Source organism: Eucyclogobius newberryi, unplaced genomic scaffold, assembly GCF_026437365.1.
Source record: "Eucyclogobius newberryi isolate DKJ021-1_F unplaced genomic scaffold, fEucNew1.0.hap1 SCAF_17, whole genome shotgun sequence".
Taxonomy (NCBI): Eukaryota; Metazoa; Chordata; class Actinopteri; order Gobiiformes; family Gobiidae; genus Eucyclogobius; species Eucyclogobius newberryi.
In genome coordinates this window covers 23709706-23734923 of record NW_027315801.1, presented here as the reverse complement: position 1 = coordinate 23734923, position 25218 = coordinate 23709706, and the positions used below count along the sequence as shown (strand labels likewise).

Sequence of the window (25218 nt, the reverse complement as noted above, 5' to 3'; positions counted from 1 at the left end):
CGTACCCTAAATATCCTCTCCCTGAAACATGCTCAAATTAAACCAAACTCCACTCTGGTATGTTTTGGTGAGCATACAGCATTATCACGCGGTATGACTGTATAGATTATAGCAATGCTACCTTGGTTACTGCTGTAAACCTCCCTGCAGTCCTGCTCGTCCCTCTTGTCAGTCACTACACGCTGTATTATCCGTCGGTTGATAATAGCACACACAGATGGTGATGCAGAGATGCAGGCAGCAGCAGAACGTGCTTGTTTAATGATAAGCGCGTAGATGGATGGACGGGGCTGCCTCCTGTCTGTCTCAGCGTCTCCCTGACACGCGCATATTTCTCGGGTTATGTTGCAGAACGGGCAGGTACATCCGGGCGTCTTTGTTTGATGTCCTTGTTAACATGGCGGCTCTGATTTCCCCACAGAGATCATTAAAGTTTCATCTTTATCTCCGGCATGCAGGCGCGCAGGCTGAAGGAGATCCACAGACGAGATGAGTAATCCGCCATGTTTGGCCCCGCTGCTGTAAATACAATCTTTTATTTGACACCAACTTGAAAGCAACCTGTGCTTTTGTGATTTGATCAAGGAAAATGTGGAAGTCAATCAGCCAAAAAGTCATTTGCATAGATTATAGTTTTTCATCTGCATTCTCTGTTGTTTGCGACCTTAAACTACATTATATATGGTAAATACCAGTGGTGGAATCAGTACTACATAAAACAAAAGTTGGTTATTATATGTAAAACTAGTCAAAGCTTCCCATTTTGGCCATTTTAAATAGCCGTGGCTAATATAGCATTTGATCATATAACCCCTTCTTTGAGTTTTATGGAAATAAGAAGACTCTTTATGGTATTGAACATGAACTATGTAATCAATACGTTTCCCCTTCAAGCGATCAATTGTGATTAGATCGAACAAGAAGCTAACCAGGAATTGAACAATAACTGAAATATTGCGGTATCATATGGTCAAAAGTCTCCCAATAGTATTATGTGCTGTCGTTATATATAGAATTACAAGCATTTTTCCGACATGTTTTTGTTGTTGCAGCGACCGCAAAAAAATCTGTTCATTTCAGTGCAAACACCATGAAGGAATAACTGTTTTGGCACTTTATATTTCAAGTCTTTTGAATATGTCAGTAATTAATTGCACCAAAATCCTGTCAAGGCATTTTAAAAGGGGAAAAAATATGCATATTTTATTACTCTCTTACATAACATACTGGGAGATGCATATTCGTACAACCCTAAATTCTATACAGCAAAAAGGGCAAAAGAAATTCACCTTCCAAGACCTTCCAAATAAAATCTCTTGTTGAGCAATAATGAAGTTTGGGGAGGATGTTCTTGCTAAATTGTTTAAAGAAGATAAATAAATCCTACATCATACCAGCCACACATCCCTGTCTTTTTTAACATTCACCGCAGTTGTGTTTGCATTGGGCGCGCTGTCAATTAGCATGAAATAACTCCCATAGCCTAGTTATGGGATATCTTTCAGCCCTAGTTTTTAATCTCCTTCTGTGATCCAGCCGGCAACTGCGGAGCATCAACACTCTCCTTATTACTGCCGCATGTTGGCGGAGAAGTGTAATCTGGGCTGTATATTTGTTTACATGTGTCAGAGGCTCAACTCCATGCCCTGAAGCACTCCAATGCAATACCTCCAGAGCTGTTTGCCTCTGATAGTCACACTGGGTTTAATCAGTTGTGTACCACACTCTGTCCACTCTAAGAACTGTGTGGGGGACAGCGTTTGCGGGTGATCGTGCACAGACTGCTGAAAGTTGATTTGTGTACTGATTTAGAGTGTATTTGTGAGCCAACGTAAATTTGTTTACCATTTGTGACTGTATGTCTGTGCAAATATTTGGATAATACATATTTTGATTTGTGTGCCGTTTATGAGAGCACGTCTGTGTACCCATTTTGGCAGCAGATTTATTTTCATATTTGGACCATATTTATCCTTATCTTTATTCACATAGATGTTTTAAGAGTACTTGTGTGCCTATTTGGACTGTGGATTTATATTACAATTTTGATTTAGATTTTGACAATATCTTTATGTATATCTTTCCAATATATTTGTGTGTATAGTTCGACTGTGGATTTATGCACCCTTTTCATAGTACATGCATACATACATACATAGTACATGTACATATTTTGACATCTGATTTGTGAACCGGCAGCAGATTTTGTGTACATATTGTAGTACCCACCGCCCCTCCCGAGCTCTCCGATCCTCCTCCTCTCTCACCCTGGCTGCACCAACATCCCGACTCAAAACTTTTGGCGACAGAGCATTCTCCCGAACAGCACCCCGACTCTGGAACTCCCTCCCCCAACCTGTCCGCCACTCTCCCTCACTCACAACATTCAAATCCCGCCTAAAAACATACCTCTTCACCCAAGCCTATGACCTCCCCTACCCCTAGCCTCCTCTACCCCATTGCCTACTCTTCTACCCCCTGTTATATCCCCATCTTTTTCTCTCTACTTCTTCTGTCTTGTTCATTTTATCTGTATATTAATGTGTATTGTACGTGTTGTCCCCCCCTGTCTGTAAATACCCCCCCCCCTTTTTTATATATGTTCAGCGTCTTTGGGTCACTGAAAAGCGCTATATAAATAAAAGTTATTATTATTATTAGTATTTGTTTTGTGACAGTATATCTATGTGTGTGTCTTGCAGGTGACGCGGGTGCCGGTGGAGAGCTGTGAGCAGTACTCGTCCTGTGGAGAGTGTCTGGGATCAGGAGACCCTCACTGTGGTTGGTGTGTCCTCCATAATGTGTAAGTGTCAACGGCTGTTCACCGCTCAATGCATTAGTTCCATGTTGAAGGACGTAAGGGCTAAAAGCATGAGTAAAACTGTGTAACATCACCCGGATTGTCCCGTTTAAGTCAAGAAGAAATTAGAAATCGAAAGAGAATTTTTTTGCGGCAAAATATTAATATTCAATTGAGAGTAAAAGAAATGTTTTATCAGAAAATACGTTTAAGTCTTTACAAATGGGCACATGTCAAGTTTAATAATATTAGGAAGTTGAGAATTAAATTAAACCTCCAAAAGAGTCTTAGTTTTTGATTTAAGATTCTATTAATATTTTGTTTCCCACATATTTTTTTAACTTAGTGATACACATTAATAACTACATAAAGCAAGGGAAAAAAGCCTCAATTATTAATTTTAAAGACCCTGTACGTGTTTTTTTTACTGTCTTAAAATATGGAAAAAGAGGACAAATTAAATTGCAGCTGTCGAAACTATTCCTCCCTTTTTTATTACTTTCATCCTCACAATTAATTTATAAATGTAGTTCACAACTTCACAACTTTCACAACAACTCATATAAGATCATAATTTTGCCGTCACACAATGCTAACAATCACTAGCATGCTAAAAACAACTAGCATGCTAACAGCGCATCAGTGGTACGTCCTGGTTCATGGCAGATACAAACACGTTCTAATTATATGCAGACAGCACACAGTGGTATCATTTTGACTGTAAGAGCTGCTTTTACAATATATCAAAACAAATGTTACTTTTATCACATGAAAACATAAATGAAGTAAAGGGTACTGTCCGTTTAAGGGATGTGACTTGCTCTGTATTTGCTCTCAGTATATTGTCCCTCCTCTGGGAAGACGTAATGTTATTTGTAACAGTCGACTTATTTAACTGCACAACAATTATTGAATCTGTGGCAGTTTAGATCATAGCACTTCCACTATCCCGCCGTATCTACATTATTTTGTGTGATATTATTATTTGTAATATAAGAACATTTTAGCGTTTTATTAAAGTAAAAAGTAACATTTTATATATTCTCTCTATAAATATTCAAAGCTCAAAATCTCCTACTCTTCCGCTTTGAAACTTTAGTGTTGTAGACATCTTTATTTTATAGGCATTAGGCTAATTAAATATACATGCATGTTAATGACAGCAGCTGTTCAGGGTCTATGCCAGACTTAGACTTAAATACTTGTAATACTCGAGAAACCAAATGTGCTAACAAGAGCAAAAATTAACTCTCTTGAACTCTGCTTTTAAATTCATTGGCCATAAACCAAATTGCTTTACAGTTCATTTTCTTATAGCCCCTCACTGCAGTGTTGAAAACGTTCCCAAATCAACTTTTCTGCACATAGCCCCGTAACCTTTTGTACATAAATACTCTTTGACTATGAAGTGGACGGAGGATGACGCCATTTTGAATCATATTGGAAAATCGAATATTTTAAAAACCTTTCAGAAGTCTATGAACTCTCCAAACTGGATGAAAGCGAGGTCATCTGAGTTCACGTTAGCAGTCTAAATGGGTGGAAATTGGTTGAGAGTGCGGTGAAGACACAAGTTAGATTCCGCAAATAGGAAATCTCGAAGTTTGTCCAATGAATGCCTGACCTTTCACTCCTGTGCCCGTTTTAAAGGTGCGCCAGGAAGGACCGCTGCGAGAGAGCCGAGGAGCCTCAGAGGTTCACCACTCGAGCGGAGCAGTGCGTGCGCCTGTCAGTGCAACCACACAACGTCTCGGTCACCATGTCGGAAGTACAGGTACGCGGTCAACACTCTGCTTTTATCGGAAGGAATATTATGTGATGCAATTTAAAACACACATGAAAGAAGCTCTGGACGTGTTCACTTCCTGATAACGATCCTCCAGCTCCGTAGGTAGCCCGGAGTGAGATCTACATTTTCAAAAAGCACACATGACTCCAGGCAGTCCGACAGTCAGACGTTCCCCGCGTCTGGAATTGAGTAGCGCTCCATCTACTGGCTGCAGAGGGAATAAAAAGGGGAGCTAAACAAAACTTTCCCTCGACATGCTAATGCAAACACACAGTCGTAATAAACACTCTATTCTCATGTATAACTGATGAGAATGTTTATTTTTCCATTATTATTATTAGTATTATCTGGTCTTACGCTAGCTGTTTTTTTAATTTAATTTAATTTTATATATTATATTTTATTATTTATTTATTTTTATCTTTATTTATTTTTCCTCTCCATCCCTTGTTGGGAAATGGGAGGTTTTGTCTATAGGAGTTTTTGTTTAATAAGAGTTTTTGTTTATAAGAGTTCTTCTATTGAGAGTGTTTTTCAAACTTCCTATAAGTGATCTGTTCTTTTCCTCTGTATCTAACTGCGTTGCAACAATGAAATTTCCCCATGTGTGGACATTAAAGGATTATCTTAATGAACGTGATTTCGTGGCAGGAACTCTACTTACAGGAAATTTGAAACGTTTTGTGAGGCTCTTCAAAATAAGACCGAATAAAGCGAAATGCAAAAGTTTCTATTCTTTTCAATGTTCAACTTGTCTTTTTGCACTGTAAGTTGTTTCTCAAGCTTCTTCTTGACATCTTCAGCGATAATTTAATCATAGCCCAAAGGCAACCATTATGACAAACATGGAAGTAAATGGAAGTTTCATTTAGCTGTCATAAACCGAGCTAACCTTTATCATCGAAATGGTGTCGAGACGCAGAATGTTGTTTTTCTTCTCCACCTCAAACCGTCACAACAGCAATTATGTGCCTCTCACGTCGCGATGGTTCACAGTTACAAATATGATTCCGGTGATTTGGTGATTGATATTTTTCACCACACTACATACCGTAATAATGCCTCGTTTTGTGCCGCAGCTGATCCTCCAAACCCAGAACGTCCCGAGCCTTGCCGCGGGAGTTAACTGCTCTTTCGAGGACTTTGTGGAGACGGAGGGACGCATCTACGGCGGACGCGTCTTCTGCCTGTCCCCGGCGACGAAATATGTGGCCCCGATCACCAAAGATCAAGGTACAACCGGCGCCGTTTCAAATCAGATGTGAAGTGTCGCTGCAGTGCTGACGATGCAAATCTAAAAGTCAGGGTTTGATGTGCGCGTTTTTTTTTTTACGAAAGTTGTGTGTATCATCAGTTTTGTTCTGTCTTACTCTGTGGACTGTGTAAATGTCTGTGAGGATACAACCACAAATCGACCATGCAGAAAGTTTGGTATTGATTCTAAATGCAATACCATACACAATCAAAATGTCAGCCTCACTGAACGCTGGCGTTTAAATTAGGCTTAACATTTACTCATCTCCTGCACTTTTGAATATCTATAAATGTTTCACGCATTGAATAAAGTGTTTGCATACTTAGAGTAACTTCCCAACACATACAGTCCTCAGAGGTCTAAAAGAGGTCTAAACCAGGTCTAAAACAGGTCTAAACCAGGTCTAAAAGAGGTCTGAAACCAGGTCTAAAAGAGGTCTAAATCAGGTCTAAAAGAGGTATAAATCAGGTCTAAAAGAGGTCTAAATCAGGTCTAAAAGAGGTATAAATCAGGTCTAAAAGAGGTATAAACCAGGTCTAAAAGAGGTCTAAGTCAGGTCTAAAAGAGGTATAAATCAGGTCTAAACCAGGTATAAAAGAGGTCTATTTCAGGTCTAAAAGAGGTCTAAATCAGGTCTAAAAGAGGTATAAATCAGGACTAAAGCAGGTATAAAAGAGGTCTAATTCAGGTCTAAAAGAACAGTACATGTGACAGATAAATAAGAAGAAGTATTATGCTTTTGCTTAAGTATTACGCTTCATCATACATAGGTAATTATTTTAGTTTTATTCATTGGAAAACCACAATATCTAAAACAACTTTATCACAGAAACGTGTCACTTGACTTCTTGTTCAAAATGGCAGCACCAAACAATGGCTTTTCATTGTTTTTACTCTTAAAACGTGATATTTTGAACCCAACATGCATGATCTGGAGTCGTCATGTTTTTGAATAACCACAGTTAGTACAAGGCTCAACATACTACTAGTTACTGATGAGGGACCACCAAGATATTGTGGTTAAACCCTCATTAAAAATTAAACATTAAATATATAAAAAGAACTTCTGCATTATTTAGCCTTTTTTAATGACTTTTTCACAGTTCAAGAGCATGTTAATCTATCGTTACCTTTAAAACACTACTTTATTTTTTTGAGGATGAGGAAACAACCGATGTCTGAAAAGCAGAATACTTTAATTTGAACTGATTAAGTCCTGGCCTTTTTCTGATCCTACCTGCAGTATTGTCACTGCGTATATTCATTCATGTTTACTCTCAGGAGACCAGCGCATCATAAAGCTCTACCTGAAGTCCAAGGAGACGGGGAAGAAGTTCGCCAGTGTGGACTTTGTCTTCTACAACTGCAGCGTGCACCAATCGTAAGTCTGCCAATTCCCTGCCTGTGAAATGAATGCATTTCTGTTACAACGTGTTAAACGCTGCCTCGTGATATTCCACCGCGGTGTAGAAAGGACCGATCAATACACGAGACTTTGGCTCTTACCCGCGAGCAATGGTGATAAAATATTGGCCCCGCACATAATGGAAAATGCAGGGAACATTCACGTGACCCCTGCTAATTCATTATTCAATGTATTTAAGCTTTTTACAAATCAATTAGTTAATTAAATCGGGAGCAATGAGGGGCCTACTGGTGAGTGTAATACTAAATCGATCCCTGAGCATGGAGGACGTGGAAGAGCGGCCAAGCCTCGGAGACTCAAACACATCCATCTTGTTCCTGCAGAAATGAATTATCCCTGATCTAACTAACGCTAATATGAATCCACTGTTCGGATCCAAGACCGTCGGGGTCGTCAAGGCTGGGTCTGTTTGCATACGCGAGGAAGAGACGAGCAGTCTGTGTTTTAGGCCTGTTTGAGATGGTAAATGCTTTATCAGATTAGTGCAATGTTAGTCTTTCAATCTGTCAGCAGGTCAGTAATGCCATTATTGCAATTAGCGCTGGTTTTCTAATACACTAATACACACATTTATACATAAGAGACATCATTCAACCTGTACACATCATTTAACCATCGGACTGAAATCAGAATCATTTAAATACAAGACGAGAATCTGCAGGTTGGAAGTCCTACATTAAGGGATATCAATTTAAAGCTTTAACACATAAAGATGTAATGTTTTTTATGTAAAAAACAAGGCCTTTTATATGTACAAATTGACAAAATTGTACATATGTGGGACAACAACATTTAAATCCTCTTTTTTTGTAATTTTCTTTTTTATCAGAGCATAGAACAACAAAAACAACAGAGCAACAACACACTAAATACATAAAAACACTAGTTCTTGGTTCATTTTGTGGACATTAGATACAACAAAAATTTGATAAAACGTAGAATTAAATATCAACAAATTCTTCTGTTTAATCTTAATTTTGGTGTAAAGGTTGATTTTTATATACATATGGGGGGAAAGAATGGAAAACGGCCTGACATAATAAAACATCATATAGCTTATCTGAAAGCTGAAAGGGCAAACTGACCAAAAGAGAAACAAAAAATGATGAACAATAAGTTGCCTTTAGTGTCTCGCCTTAAGTAACACATCACACACCATTTCTCTTCCATTTTTTTTTTCAAGGTGCACTTTGTGTCCATAAAGATTTGATCACGGAACACTTTGAACCTATAACAGTGACCAGAAAGCCCTTTCACGTCTGAATTAGCCTCAAATCAAATGTTCAGCCAGAGACAACGACAAAGCCTTGACACAAAACAACTATAAATCCAGATGCAATCATAATTCCCTTCAGCGGAACATTGAAATGCCCAGGCACATATCCAGAATGCCAGGAGGATGTGGCCCCGTCGCGTGTACCTACCGAGTCTTGCGGTAAACAGAATAGATCATGTAGAAGCAGCTCGTGAGACAAGGCTGATAATGAATGAAGAATTTGGCCCTAATTGAGCTGCCGTGTTAAATAAAGGTTAAGTGAAAATAAATACATGCGCCGGGCTAAATGAGTGTTGGCTGGTGCTGCGTTTAGGGCCCACCGCTCTCCTCTGTCCACCTGGCACACACGCCAACACTGTTTATCTGCCCATTACAGGAGCTAATGCCATGCTATGAGTGCAGTATTGTGATGTATGTGCTTTGTGTATGGGTTGTCAAGAGCAACAATGACAAAGTTGTCCTGATTTCGGAACTCTTGCGTGTTAAAAAACAGATATCAGCGTTGATTCAACTTTTAAATACTAAGGAATTGGCCTGATACTCGATACCATAATGATAACAAGCAAATGACATTGTTTTAGACAATATATGGTGATTTTATTGAACAATAGTACTTTCTTAAACCTATGTTTCCAAGATCATTCAACTGTTTAGAAAAGGTTACATTTTCTCCTGTTTATGTGATTTATTTTAGTATCAATACTTGCTCATATTTGTATATAGATTTGATACTAGTTTTTATTGAGTTTGGATACTTTTGAAAATTCTAGTACATAGATCATCAAATGTAGTTTTACATTTTGGGAAAGATTTGTAAATTAATTGCAAAATAGGGTTCTAGGAGAGATTGTTTTATTTGTACTTTTAGTTATATATTTTAGATATAATTGCTACTTAAATAGTATATTAAAAATATGTAATCACTTGAAATCTATTATAGATATAGTATTTCTTCTGGCATTGATGCACCTGCTTGTCGTCACGGAATCTTCCACACTTTTGCATTAAACGTACTATTGCCATGGAGACAAGCATGCTATGCAACCAGGCCAAGATACAGTTCAGATCTATGGAGAGGCGAATCTGCTCAGAGTAAGAAAGCATTCAACTGTTTGTATTGCTGAAAAAAAAAAAAAAATCAGCAATACAAACAACAGACACATTTAAAGCAGCACTGTGGAACATTCCAGTCAAAGCAATACAACCTCTCGGGAGAACCTCACTGGCACAACCAAAAGTGTAATCAGTTTTCAACATGAATATACACTGACTTCAACAAACAAATTTATCATTTCACCAAATCAAAATGTTATTTGCGGTGGGCTTCTCAGAACAAAATTATACCAAACATAATAGTCTTTTGCAGATGAGTGCAGTCCTTTTGAGCCCGTGTCAGTAACATTACATGAGCTCGAACAAAGCCGGACTGGAGTGCACTTGTTCTTTTCTTGTTCTCTTTCATCTTTCCATGTCCCCTTCTCTCCTTCTCCCTCGCTCCCTCGCTCCTCACCCTCCCTCACCCCGGCCTCGTTCATCAGGCCGTTTATTGCCTCTGCAGTGCTCTTGGCCGCGCATAGATCTGCATAGTAATAGGCGCTTAATTAGCTGCAGTAGCCGTAGCCCTGTGCCATGATGGTCCTTAGCAGAGAGAGCTCACCTGGCCCACTCCTCCGGCCCGCAGGCACACTTCAATGGCATGGATTCATTTTGTCAGAGTGCACAAAGACTTCTGTTTCTCCCTTTACAAAACTCAAAGGATGTGTTCGATTAAAGGTCCAGCATTGGCTTTTACTGTGGGTGCATTTGTGCTGTTGGAATGATATGCTAAATCTGTAGTTTAATATTTGTGTTTATATTTAAACACACTTTTGTATGTGGAGATGTTATTTGTTTGCCAGGAATGTTCCAGAGTGTGGTTTTAAACATACCCATTTTTCATTTATACCATTACAGGCATTTTTATTGCAGGAAAACCGTGTTTCTATGAAGAAAGAAACATTTTATACCTTTATGTTAAGCATTTCAGGCATAATAATAACAGGTCTATGAAAAAACAAAGGTTACAGATCCTCCACCTAAACCTTTACTTTATGTTGAAGGTTTAGGTGGAGGTTTAGGTCACCTTTAATTACAGCTATTTTAATACTAAACAAATATAAAAAAAAAAAAAAAAACAACAGTAATTCTTTAAATGAGTAGACTCGCCTCTCCACAGATCTGACCTCCAACTTCAACTGATGGTGTACATACATGCTTTAATCAGTAGAAATAGATACATTTAAAGCAGAAATCTTGCATAGTGCACCTTCAACCTATAAGTAGGCTTATATACAGTAATTGCAGACTTGACTATCATGACAAGTGAAAATGAGAGTTTGATATTATCCGAGAATTTTCATGTAAAACTAAAAAAATGTATCATGTTTTGCGGCGAAACCCAGCAATCAACTCCATATTTTTCCTGTTTAGCTTCCAAAACTCTTGTAAACGTCATCTTGTGTTGTTTCTTGTAACACGTAACACCAAAGCCAATACGTGCATAAGTAAAGCAGTATTACGCATGATGTATACAACCTTTAAAGTAACCATGCACATTTGATTCCACCAGGCATATGGACATGCTCAAACACTGCTGCCACTATATTTACTCCAGCATGTCCTTAAATCAGGCACTGTTTTGACCTACGTGTCAGGCCAGCTCTGTCCCTTCTCCACGCGGCTGTTTTAAGACTGTGATTTTGTCCGTCCTGGCCTCTCCAGACTCCTCGGGGCAGTAAAACTAAAGCTCAGTTATTACTAGCGCCGCTGCAACATAAACCTCCATATTACAAAGTACATACCACTCTCCTTTGTCGTCCCCTCTCGCCTCCGTGTCGCTGACCTCGCTGGCAGGGAGTTGCAGCCTTTTGCACTGCTCAATCCATATTAGCACACAACTGTAAAGCGGAAGAAAGCTGCAGGCTAGAGTCTGCGGTGAGAGGAAGATGCAAACAGGGCCGTGTAATTAATCAAATGTTAATCCAGTCATTTCAAATTGACAATTATATGCTTGGGTCTTATTCATTTATAGGTCTACAGTCAGTCTGGAAAAGCATGTGGTCTGGAGCAGAGTTTAAACTGTGCAGGAATACGTTTGAGTTAAAAGCACAGCGTAAAGGTTTGTCGTGTTTATGTCCGTGGTATTGATTGGTTCATAATGAGGCAAAATATGACAGAGATTAAATTAAAACGTAAATAAAAGAGTATTGCTTCAGTCTGCAGCACGGCATAGTGAGGGGCGTGGTCATTGTGAGACCCACGTTTTCCCTCTTTTCTGGTAAATGATGTGTATTTTCAGTATAATGAATTCATCACTAATTAGAGATTGTTGAAGTGGCGTTATTTCAGAAAAGTAAACGCACTGTTCTGTAGATGTGGCAGCGACTGAGTAGAATTTAACTTGAAGCTGCCGTTAGCACTCTTAAATAATTGTACAAATTTGTGCCATTGGGCCACTTTATTCATCTCTATGGCTTCTTGTCTGTCTTTGGCACAACACAACTGCTATTTGCTCTTGTAGTAGTTGAACAGTGGGTTACAGAGCAGCTCTTCCAAATTGAAATATAATGGATTACTTCCCCCACAGAGATCCGGTAATGGGTGTTCCCTCGGATCCCGTCTGTATACACGAGGAGGGGGAAAAAAGATAATTTTTGTTGTCATATCACCCAGCCCAATTAGGCTTTGTTCCAATTTCAATCAAGACAGTGAATGATGTAGGGTTTGGTGTTAGCGTCAGAGTCTGTGTGAGTGTTGTAGAAATGTTTTAGTTCTTCATAATACGACAAACGATCAGCTGTTAAATCGTTCTCCCGAGGTCGGCGGTTCAATCCCAGTTTACACGATGTCCTTGGACGAGTCACTTCCAACCTTGCCGTGTTTAAAGGTGTATTGATGTAGTCACATGGCTCCATCAGTCTACCTGGACCGCTCTGGCTACAGAAGGATAGTATTGGCATCCACTTGTAGCGCTGCGTCTCAGGTAGTCACGCCACTCGTATTAGCTCACACAGTTGCGCACTCCACCATAACGTCGACAGAAGTACCTCCAGGCTAGTATCCAAAGGCAAAAGTATACAGTAACAGGTGCACTTTTATCCCACAGATCACACAGCAGACAGACGGCACAGACTTGCACCGCAAACACGCCACCGGCTATTTACATTTACCGCTACCGTATTCGGAATTAGCATTAAAAAAGAGCCGAGACAAGTTTAATTGCAGGAGGAGGAGGGGGAGGGCTGATGGAGAAAGGATTATAATTCAATCCGTGTGGCCTAGAGGTTAGTGGCCCCCCGTCTCACAGCCACAATGACCGTTACAATATAAAAGGGCTCAAATCAAAGGGCTGAAAAGAAACACTCCAGGGACGCAGCTACCCACACGCTCAGTCAAGAAGGACTCTGAGCACTCCATGCTCATTCTAGGCCCATGGTAACCGCCTACTGAAGTTTCAACAAGGTGAAGTGGGCTATAAGTTAACAAATGACATTCTGACCCTTTGGATAGTTGTAACTTAGTTGTATAGGAAGTGTGAAATCGTATGATCCGTTATGGGCCGGCTAATAATAAAACAGACAACCTGGGCGACTGTGGAGGTTTTTTTGTAAACATATAGTCCAGGAATTTCCGGTGCTCCACGCAATTTGTGTGGGTGACTTTGGCTGTTGACTATGATTGCGACATGCACCGTAAATATCTTGAATATCTTTAAAGATGTTCATTTGCGTGCCAGACATAATTGAGGATGGTATTTTGTAGAGCTGAATATCTGTGCCTGAACACTCAGGACCCGAATTAGGACCCGACCTTAAATTCTGTCATTTTACAAAGGCTTGGGTCGAGCTCGGAGCTGGCGGGCTAAATTTATCTTGACTAAAGGCAAAGGATCTTTGCGTGCCATTTAGACATTAAGTTATTAGTGTCTTTATCATCAAATGGTCCAGAAGAAACCTTTTAAAAACATACATGAATACAAAACCGTGACAAAAATCGATGTAGTTCATTGATTGGCACAACACTATCAGGAAAAGATTGAACAGATGACTATTTTATATAATTTAATATAAGTATATGCCAGATAGATAATGCCATATAAGGAACATTCCAGACAATATCCATGGAGGTCAGCCATATGGCACGTTTAAGGATGCACCTTAACACATTAGTACGGTGGGCGAAAATGTTTATTTCCTACACTTGTATCGAATCTTTTTGACAAATAGCAAACCTTGTAAACCCAGACAAGCTAAAACAGATTGAATTCCACAATAACATACGCTTTTTGTTGGCCCAATAGAGCAACAGCCATGTTATTTCAATTACCCGGATACAGTAGGAACCAGAGATGGACTGTTTTATTGGGCAATTTTCCACTTGACTGGTTGTAACAGTTGACCAGCAAATGCATTCAATTCAATGGTGGTCACATTTATAGCCATTTACCCCAATGGAATCCGCCCTATGAAACGCAATAGGCCTTTAACAGCAGAAATAGGAAGCAGTTTGGTAACTTCAACTTTATAATAAGATTTCCTTGAAGAGAATGCTGGAAAGGGCTTTAATTAACCACTATCTGATAACTCACTGTACTTTTTTTAATAAAACCAGGCTATTCCTAATTAATGTTATGAAAGCAAGGTTTGATATTTACAGACTGCACTTTGAATCCTCTGAGAGACAATATAGCCGGTCCCCTAAAGAGGAATCGTACTTAGCCGGGGCGCTGTATAACTTAATGATGTATGCATATCTGTGTTATTGCTTGCAGCTTTATTGGATGGAACACAAAGGTGGCTATTAATAGAGAGGACCAGGCCCTCTTTATATCTCCTAAGACAGAGCATCCCGAACTGCAGACTTGGGCCCGGTGTTAATAGCAGCACTAAAACACCAAAGGCTATGAACACATTTACCAGGAATGACTCTGCAGGTGCTCCCGGAGCCCTCTAGGTGAACCACCATCAGGGGCCATAAAGAAAAGAAGGAATTGGAATTATGAAAAGTAATTTTTTTTTCTTTTTTGTGACTCCAAATTTCTGTGCAAATGGAAATGTTCTATAGCAGGCCAGATTGGGGAGAGTTCAAAAGGAAGTTGTTCAAAAGAATGTCTGTAAGAGAAAGGCCTGACTCACTCTAAAGCAGAACCTTTATCCATTTGCCCACCAAAAAAACATCGTATATACTTATTTTTTTCCTTCTGACGATTTGAAAAAGGTTTGAAAACTGGAGAAATCAAGTAGATCCACGATAAAACAGCTCTTTTATGCATCTATATGATCGATTTATGACTCTTTATGAGGTTGATTAGGAACATAATTATGATTTGATGAATTTGTCAAACTTTTTTTTGAGGATATGAACCATAACAGATAGTTAGAAAATGCTTTGCAATTGAAGACTTGAAGACACTCTCTAAAACAGCTATATGTAAGATTTGGCAATGTGTCTTGGTCAACTATATATAAACTATATTCCCCGAAATAGATTCCTCCAATTATTCATCTCATGCCTTCTCCTCTGCTCGGTCCACTGTAACAAGGCTGTAAAGGCAAAACCATTTAATTGCACATCTATTTACACTTCACACACTGACCAAATGTTCTCATTTACCAAACAGTATAGCTCTCCTCTTGTAGCCTGCCCATGCATAACTTTGTTCCATCGATCGTCCGTGTTCTGAAACAAAAGCCGAGATGAAAAGGCGCTCGACCCTGGTTGTGCTGCGGGGCCTGGTTAAATAGCAGGGGGTTTTATTGACCACATTGCAGCAGTCACTTACCCTGGGCCGCGCATTGACATCTCCACTGTCAGACAAGTCTCCATTGCCCAGGTGACCCTCAGGACTGGGCTAGCACGTCGACACCATGACAGCTCCTGTGGACGAGTCCGTACATGCGATTGTGTATTGCATGGACCCAAAGAAGCTGCACACTGCTGCTGCTGCTGCTTCTGTGTGGAATCGATACACCCTGGGGTTAATAGTGAGAAAGGAACTGGCTGGGTAGCTTTACTAACAAACATCGGACTGTTAGCATAAGCCTAAGTCCACCGGCTCCCTGTGGAAATCCACTGGCATTGATTAGAAACACTCCAGTAGATCACTATGGGGCAAAACATTATTGGAACAGGCTGTTGAAGAGTTAACCCTCAAACCGGAATAACCCAAGGACAACAGGATGAAGGCTGTGCAGGGATTAACAGACAATTTAAAGGAGACTTTTTATTCAGAAGTACCCCTGTGGTTCACTTTATTTTGAAGGAGCTGGAGTTACTGTGAACTTTGGCAAATATATTTTTGTACTGTACTGTTTTCCCTGTTTTCCCTGTATGCATCAAATAAAGTCTTTAAAGAAGGATCCACTGTTCAGTCAACACTTGTTTAGGGAAAAGTGTCCACCTCAACTGACCGGTCAAAAGCAAAAGTACAGTCAATGTTTACATGTCGTAAAATATTACACAACTGGATATTATTAGATAATCCAAATCTGCATTACCCAACTTTTTTCTCATAACTGAGTGCATTCTCTCCATTACATGCTGTTTTTATCAAAATATAAAACATTTTATAGATCGTATGGATTGTAACTAAGGGTCATGTGCATCACTATATGACGTTTTGGGATGAGAGTTGAGAAAAGAGCCAAAAATTATCTCTATAGAGCAACATGCCAAAGAGTTATGAGTGCTACAGACTAGTTTGACACCAACTTCCTCCTTTCATGGTTTGAAAATCAGATACCTCAACTTTAACGAGATAAGATTCATATACTGAGAAATACTAATAAACCAAAACAGCAGGTAGTGAATTTTTAGAATACTAATGGTATTAAATGGTATATTTTACCTTTTGTTTTCTCGTCTTTGCTTCGTCATATTTTGGCTGCATTTTCAACAATTGCACAGATCATAGATAAATCAGACTGCTCACAACAGATGTTGCTTTTTACGTGGCCTTTCAATAATCTCATGACTCCAGGAGTCAGAGTCATGTAAGTATAGCCAATAAAGATGATCAACCAATGTCAGTAATTGTATCTTGTCCACTAATTTAATAAATAAATAAAACATCCATTGTCAAGAATCCAAGTCAGCAATAGGTCAATGAAAAACTGAAACTGAAATGAAGTCTTGCTGTGGTCCTGTTCCAGTCCAGGTTTAGTCCCAGTTTAGCTGTGTGCATCCTCGTTCAAACCAACACTCAAAGTTTGTCATGGCGTTATAGGATTTCACATCCCTTTGAAGTACTATGTACCTCTATGATTTTTCTGAATTTAAATATAGTATAAAAAGTCTGTGAGGCACTGATTAGCAGCAGAAACCTCCATTCTTCATATGGAGTGTCCCAGTGTCCCAGTGGGATTATGTATATGAGTGCTGTGGTGTAGTGGCAGTGGGCTGTCTGTGGGAGGAGACCTGACTCACTCTGAAGTGAACTGATTAGTCTGTCATTACAGCTCACTTATGACAAGAGCTGCTCAACAACACTGTAAATGTCCAGTCTATTTTACATAATCATATATGATGAACGCGTACATTTAGCAAAATATTAAAATGTAATTTGTTTTATTGGTGTTTGTAGATATGCAGACAATGTTGAGCATATGGCACCTGGAGTTCTGAAAGCAGTGTCCTTGATTCCATTTTTTGTCTTTTTACTCAAAGTTTAAATTATACAAAACCAACTTTGAAAAAATAAAGAGTTTGTTCAAGTATAGTTTTCAACATTCTTCAAAAATAACTTTCAACTGACTTATGGACATATTTAAAGGTGAATGGTGAATGCTGTTATGAAATAATAATAATTTAAACTTTTTATTATTTACTTATGATGTTTCTTGTCAAAACCATGTCTGTAGTTGGGGGATTGCTGATAACTACCTTTATTTTTAGCAGCCTTTCACACAAATGATTTCACTTTTCTTGTCCAGCAAATGCATGTCTGCGCCGCGCCCTCTGCTGACAATTTGAACTGTCACATTTCACTTCAACAGAGGCTTTGAAAAGTTTTACTATTTCAAGTAGTACAACAAGAACAACATTTAAAAGCCCAAATAATACTTAATGCAGATCCTTTAAAGGGACACTGGGTTTTTGGTGGGTCCTTTTTAATTTTTTTTGGGATGGAATGGGATTAGATCTGTGATATATAAAAGAGGTATGACTCGGTTTGGAGAGCTTATTGTAAACAACTTCAGCAGCATTTAGATTTGAGAGAAAACTGAATTATGAACTGAAAAACAAATTAGAACATGCTTGAGAGAAACTAGTACAACAAGATTTTTAGGATATTTAGTTCTTAATCTACATAATTGGTGATTTTGCGCTAACTCTAACTGGGATTTCGTTTCGATTGCGATATATTGTGCAGCTCTCCTCTTTTCTCCATGTAGATGTTATTCTGTACGTTAATGTTCCACAAAATGACAAGCACGTGACTCCAACAAACCAAGTATTTTTGTCAATAAAGACATGCATAATAGTATCATACTGTGGAACATTCAAACCAAAGCTATCACATTTTCCTGAGACAAGCAGCACCAGAAAACATACACAGCGATAGCTTTTGGTGATGAATTCAGTTTCCTAAAGTTTCCCCATTTGCTTTGTCGCAGATGCCTGTCCTGTGTCAATGGAAACTTCCCGTGCCATTGGTGCAAATACCGACACATGTGCACCCAGGACGCCAACGACTGCTCCTTCCAAGAGGGGCGCGTCAACACCTCCGAGGTAGGTCACCCACATGTGCGATTATAGTATACAACGCATGTCTAATGCTGTGACACTGTTGTGATCTTTAAGCCAGCGGTGTCGAGGCTAAACAGTGACAAATGAGGCACTTAGAAACTGTCAGTATGCAAATGGAAGTGGGGACTCGGTTCTAAATGTTAGATTTGCATGAAAACTCGCTGGTCTTGGTTGGAGGCTTGGATCATTTTCTTTGTTTATCCCACAAATGCACTTTTGTCACAGCAGAGGGTCATTTCTAAGCATCTCCCAGGGCTTGGTTTAACTTGTGTTGTATTGTTGTGTATAACTTTAATATCTCTCATTGTGTGCCTATCGAGGCTTCCCTGTGTTACTTTATCAAACACATATGGGGAACATTATGATCAGTAAAAGCGAGATGGATTGCTTTGATCTCATTCCATGTAGCTTTAGTTTGTAGCTCATTAGCGTTTACTCTCTTACTTTCATGAGTTTATAAGCACTTTACAAATAGTAAATCAACCTGGGGAGTTTTGTAACCAGTTTTGTAACTGCAGTGACTTGAGCCCAGGAGACATTTCAAGTGCAGAGAACTCTTTCAATTTCCCTGTCTATGCAGCAATCTACGCCATCGCCCACGCCCTAAACAACAATGGAACACTCCTTGTCGAATGAAGGATTACATGAAAAAATGTATATCACTATTTCGATTTGATCACAATTACCATTGTTGCTGTCTGCTGGAATCATATTTGTACCACATACTGCACCATACCATTATTGTGCATGCTCTAAAGCCCTTTTGGTGTGTATTGTGGAAGCGTATAGTAGTGAAGCGACATGGTGGCCAGCGGAAGTGGGTTCTTGCCTCAAAGACGGTTCTGGGTTCGACTCCCGGGTGGAGTTTTTGTATGTTATGTCTGTTTAGGTTTCGTGCTGCGGTTTTCCACTACCACTAAAAAACATCTCTGCTTAACAAGACTCACCTAGAAAATAATTTATATATCTTAGTGGTTAATTAAAGATCAATAATCAATGTGACTATTAACTATTAGTATTCATTGGATTTGCTATTATTGCCGCCATTATTTAAACATTAATAGAGGTGGGAGATATATTGAAAATTGCTAAATCTTCCAGACACAGGTATAAACTGATGTTTCTGCACTATCATGGTTAATTTTATGGTTTATACTTGAACTTCAACCAACAGCATATTCCAGATGTGTTGTTCAATTAGCACCTGAATATCATGATTTAGATAAAGCAAAACATACTGAGACATACATTTTTGTCAATATTGCCCATCACTAATTACTGCTATAACTATGACTACTTAAAGAGGCTGTACCTGATTTTTACTGTCTTAAAAACGTGATTTAAAACTTGTTTGAATTGTTTGCAGGGGTCCAAATTTAGTCCTCACTTTCTAATGTATTCTGAGCATGCTAACTATTCACAGCAGTCAGTAAGTGCGTTTCACCACATTCAGAAAGGCAAGTTGCTTTTTCCATCTGCCTAAAGCAAACAACAACAACTTGCATGCAAACAACGCACTTCCTCTTTTTTTTCTGTAATAAAACGTTCTCTAATTATATGCAGAATTGTGCCTCGAAGAGCTGCTTTTACAACATATTTGTACTGGAGAAAAACAAATTGCGCTCAACTACGTGAAAAATAAACTAAAATCTGGTACAGGTTATTTAAAATGAATAACACACCACAAATAACACAAATTTGCCCGTTGTCCTATTGCATGTTCAATGAGACGCCGATTTTGGTTGCTTTTTCTAATGGTAAAAAATAATTAAGAACATGCTCCTTTTATCCATTTATCCATTCATGGTTGAATTCTCTGCAGATTCAGACTCTGCTATAGCCTCGCTTGAACCGCTAAAGTGACATTGTTCCCGGTTTGCGTGGATGCCTTTGTCTGCGTACCCTCTTCATTCACATTTATGCTAAAACGTGGTGCAGACGGTGGCTGTACGCGCCTGTTTGCCGTGTAGACGGATTGGACTGCACTGCCGCCGCCTGTCAACACGTTACACCCCTGTAAACATCCGTCGTCATCTCGTTACCAGCGCCACACACCAATCCATGCTTTGATTCATTCGGTTTGGCCATGTTTTTTTTTTTTCTTTTCCCCTCCACACTTGCTTTGTGGCTCCAGCGTCGCTATGGTTACCTCCTCACTTCGAATGTCAGCCTGTTTACGGAGTATTTCGACTCAACGCATCTTCATATTGTGGAGTGGGTTGTGTTCAGAGCGTTCTTCATGTATTTTCTCTGGGGTTTTGGGAAGAAATATCAGCTTCTTGATGATTGTATTCATGTATTTTACTGTAAAGCTTGCGTCCACGGATATTCCATCATCATTTTTTGGCATAGTCCTTTCAACTGACAATTAACAGTACAGTTTTTGACTATAGTTGAAGCAGAAAAAATCCTCCAAGTACGTGATTGTTGTCAGTTGGAAGGAGCCATACAATTAATATGACCAGTTTGTGGAGAAGCAATGAAAGGGATCAACATTTGTGAAAACTGATTTCAAATACAGGGAGTTATTATTTCGGGTCCTTCATTATCATAGCGATTGAGTAATTCAAACCAAAATAGTCCACAGAAAATGAGAAAGGAAACATTTACCTGAAACCCCCTGCTGTTGTCATCAATCTCAGGAACATAAACACAACCAATTGGCTCTTTACAATGTTTGGATGCCACATGAATAATATTATAAACACGTACAGACTTGAGAAAGGCCTAAAAGTCTTCTGTCGTCGTCGTCGTTTGAGTTTTGGTAATGTGTCTTTCTCATCACGCATTTATCTGCCTCAGCCCTTGATTTTGTTCCAATTTACCAGTTCGTAGCCCCCGCTGAAAGCAATATTGCCCATCTCCGCTGCTTGGAAAAGTTCCCCCCTGTGTCATTAGTAGTCGGTTGCCAAAGTGATTGAATTCACACTACACTGGTTATCTTCCCAAAGGCATTTGTCATATTTTGGAGCTGACTTCACTTCATATCTGATCATATCCTCAGTGCTGGTGTGAATCCAAAACAAACTTTAGAAAAACTTGTGGGACGAGTGGGAGAAATACACTGGACGCCTTGTGTTTATTTTACAATTTCAGTTTTTATATTTTTCCATTTCTCACCCTTTTTGTCCAGTGTTTTGTAATGATGCAAACACAGCTGAGCACAGTACTGCATATTCGTGTTTGTATTCTTGTTTTATTAAAGAACTATTGGCCTTATAACATCTTGAGTACCACTGCTTTGGTATGTCATGTTTTAGAACTTAAAAAAATGAATCTACAAAGAGCACATGTCATACCTTGAAATCATGCCTCTCATTTGCCTGGAGGAAGCTCTAACCTGCAAATGACCATCTGCAGCGTGTCCGTCTGTGGGAGTAGGAGCTCTTACTGTGCTTCTCCTCCAGGTTTTTACTTTCCCCCCCAAAGGGTTTTCAGAATTCAGGAGAAATCAGAAAAGGTTTATTGCCATTGTCAATGAACACATTTCACAAACATAGGAACATAGGAACTTGTTCGGTGCAACATACAATGACGAACAATGAAAAAAACAATGAAAAAAACAAGATGTATAGAATCAAAAAGGGCCCGATTGAAGAAAAAATATTTAAATTTACTATGTCGGTGTAATCCCTCATTCGTCCAGACGTGTTCCATAGTAGAAAAAGCTTCAGTTGTAGTTGTAATATATAAATTTACTATAAAATAAAAACAAAAATAGGCTTTTGTAGTTCTTCCTTGTTGAGAAGGAGGGTCTAAGGCAGGGGTGGGCAATTATTTTCCTCCGAGGGCCATATTCGAATCCAGGCAAGTAGCGGAGGGCCGGCCCACGATTATTGGTGTAAAAAAAAAAAAAAAAAATCTCCATAATTAAAAATAAAATCAAATATCACTTTCTGTCAAATATAGCCTATTGAATCTTTTATTTAATTAATTTCACATCATATTTATTAAGGATACAAGTGCAGACAGATGCCTGAGGGTAAAAAGGAGTTTGCCCACCCCTGGTCTAAGGTCCCTAAGCTGTGACATTTTTTTTAAGCTGCTTCTCTATTTCATTGTCGCACGTCGAAGCAACTGCTGTCGTGATTTTGGTCGTTACAAAAATCATGTTTAAGGTGAATATCAATAAGATATTTCCAATGTTATTAATCAGAGTTAGAGCTTCATCTACCGGCTGCAGAGGGGACGACTTAAAAGAGATAAAAATATAGCTTGCCTCTGACACGCTGACGCAGGCACACTGTTGTAATGCAGCAACGCTCCGAATGAGTATGACGATGATTTACTGATTTCAAAACGGCACAGAAAATCTCAGAAAACTAGGACATTTGGAACTGAGTGTTTTCTGAGGCTTAGAGCAGAGAGGACATACTAAACAAGATTCATCAACTGAGTGTGAGTGAAGCTAAATACAACTCCAGGTGGTTAAAATGTTGAAAAGTACATTTTGAATAATATGTGTTAATAATTGTTACGCAGAACCATCCAAAGGCATCCAGTCTACTAACTTGTAATGCCAATGGTAAATGTTAAAACTATTCAACTTCTTGCATAGTTTAGAGCAATACTCTTTTAATTTAACTAGCGTGAGCATTTAAAAAATATCTCTATATATGTATTAAAATCTTCTTTTATCGAGTGAACATATCCTGGTGCATTTTTCTTCACCCAGACAGACATTGTAAGAACTAAAATTCAACGTGTCTTGTGTTAAAGTAAATCTAATTCACTGCTGTCACCCGCTGCGTGCGTAAATATCTATAAATCAGCCGTTGTCATGACAGCAGATAAACAGGGACACAGAAGACGCGTCCAGGCAGAAAATTAGCAGAGCAGCGGAGAAAGCCATCAACGCAAATGTGCACAAACTCACAAACAATAAGGAACAAATTTAGAAAGAAACAAATCTGATGCGCTCGGATGGACCTGAGTATTAATCCAGAGCAAAATGGGACGACTGCAAAACCACAGCATCCAATCACATTCATGTAAATACATTTGTGGGAATAGGATCCAGGGATGAATGCAAGTCAACAGTAAGAAGTTGAGTTTCATTTGACTTGTGTCTACAATTCTGTTCGTTCAACAAAATACAAGTTATTTCCAGTGCATAAAATGTTTGAGACAATGAAATGCCCAACGGGAAATGGGAAGTAATGATCAAAAAGGAGCTCAACTCTCATAATTATAAAAGTTGAAAGTAGTAAAACTTGTGCCTGCAGCAGTAGTAGTAGTAGTAGTCATAAACTCCTTACATTATTCATATGCTGTGAAACTACACGACTTTTGTTTTATCAATAATGTATCATATATTGGAAAAAGTTGGAAAAAGTTTTAAAAAAATTACAAATAGCAGGTGAAAACAGTGTTAAAGGCGCTGTACCAGATTTTTACCGTCTTAAAAATGTGAAATGTGTTATTCTTTATGAGTGCTTTTTATAGCTTTTATTAGCCAGCGCAGAGTTTTGCCTTCACGCCACTGCTAACAAAAACTACCACGGTAACGGCGCACCAGTATTACTTCCTGGTTTGCGGACAATGAAAACGCTTTATAATGAGACGCAGACTGCACACAGCGGTATGATTTTGACCACAAGAGCTGCTGGGTCAAAACTAACGTTATTACATGAAACATATTTTTTTTCTTTGTTGTAAATTAATAGATTTAGTTGTTTTCCAGTGCTTTGATTGACCGCTGGGAAAAAAAAAATCTGTGTAAAAGCTGTTCACGTGCCCCAAACCGAATGCATGTGACTGTTAGCGATGTGCTAAAGGCTAGGCTATACTGTGTCGATAATATTAGTATCAAAACAGCAGACAGGTCAAAACAATAGAACCTTTGGCATGTTTTAAGTTTTACAAAAAGACTAAAGCAAAGCAACAAAAAAAACAAATAAACTGACAATTATGTGCAGTCTCTGGAATGAACTGAGCAAACATGTTTACCATTTAACTGCCTCATGTCAAGACAAAGTAAATGCACCATAAATGTTGCACTGTATAACGAGCCCGAACCACCAGGTCTGTCGTGACTGACAGTAGACCACCCGCCTGCTAATTGACCCCTCCTTTCACTTTGCATGTTTTTACTAAGGATGTTTCGCGTCCCCAAAATGAATTAATGGCTCGGATGATTGACAGCCGCAGAGTAATGGGCACAGATGGGAGCTCTGACAGGAGAGTGAAGTGCGCATTTCTGCTTTCTCTTTTGTGCATTTGGGTGTTAAAACACTACAATTTAAGCTCACTCTTGCATAGCAGCGTGCTCCTGGTTAATAAGGGAAAACAAAGGAATACAGATAAAGGGTGGTAAACACAGAGGAGCCGTTTTAATGGCCGTTAAGTGCAGAAGAGCGGACTCCAAGTGCCGCACAACACAGAGAGGCTGTGGAGATTAGCAGCTACTCTGAAGTCATAAGCATTTTGAGTGTGGCGGGTTTTTTCTGCACCGCTCTGAGAGAATGGGTGGATATGTGGAGGGGTGGAGTGTTTGTTGTGGAATGTCAGGTGAAAAAAGTCCTTTAACTCTTTATTACCAAGTGTCACAGGGCAGTCTTCATTTGTATAGTTTGGTACTGGTTTGAGTCTAATTTATTCCTGCAATTTGACTTGATTTGATCCTGTTCTTGTCTAGGTTAAGTTCCAGTTCATCACATTTTTTTTTCCAATCTTACTGTGATGTTTAGTATATATTTTGATGTATCCTTCAATACTTTTGGAGTGTCTTGTTGAATTAGAACGTGGCTAGAATGATCTCACTGGAGGTTCGGTTGAGCCTCATAGAGAAAACTATCCAGAAACAAAGACATTATGAACATCTCACACAGACAGGGCCCTAATCTGAGCTCAAACCAAAGCTTTAACATTGCACTCATATTCTCAG

At 39.1% G+C, this 25218-nt stretch overlaps 1 protein-coding gene across 3 annotated transcripts in view; it reads left to right on the top strand.

The window, feature by feature from the left end:
* plxna1a (plexin A1a) overlaps positions 1–25218 on the top strand; it is a 354584-nt gene that overhangs the window by 199906 nt on the left and 129460 nt on the right. For all 3 annotated transcript variants that reach the window (XM_072449536.1, XM_072449538.1, XM_072449537.1), the window contains exons 5-9: positions 2703–2803; positions 4451–4574; positions 5669–5822; positions 7126–7225; positions 18200–18314. In XM_072449536.1, the coding sequence (XP_072305637.1) occupies positions 2703–2803; positions 4451–4574; positions 5669–5822; positions 7126–7225; positions 18200–18314 (594 nt within the window). The remainder of the gene's footprint in view (positions 1–2702; positions 2804–4450; positions 4575–5668; positions 5823–7125; positions 7226–18199; positions 18315–25218) is intronic.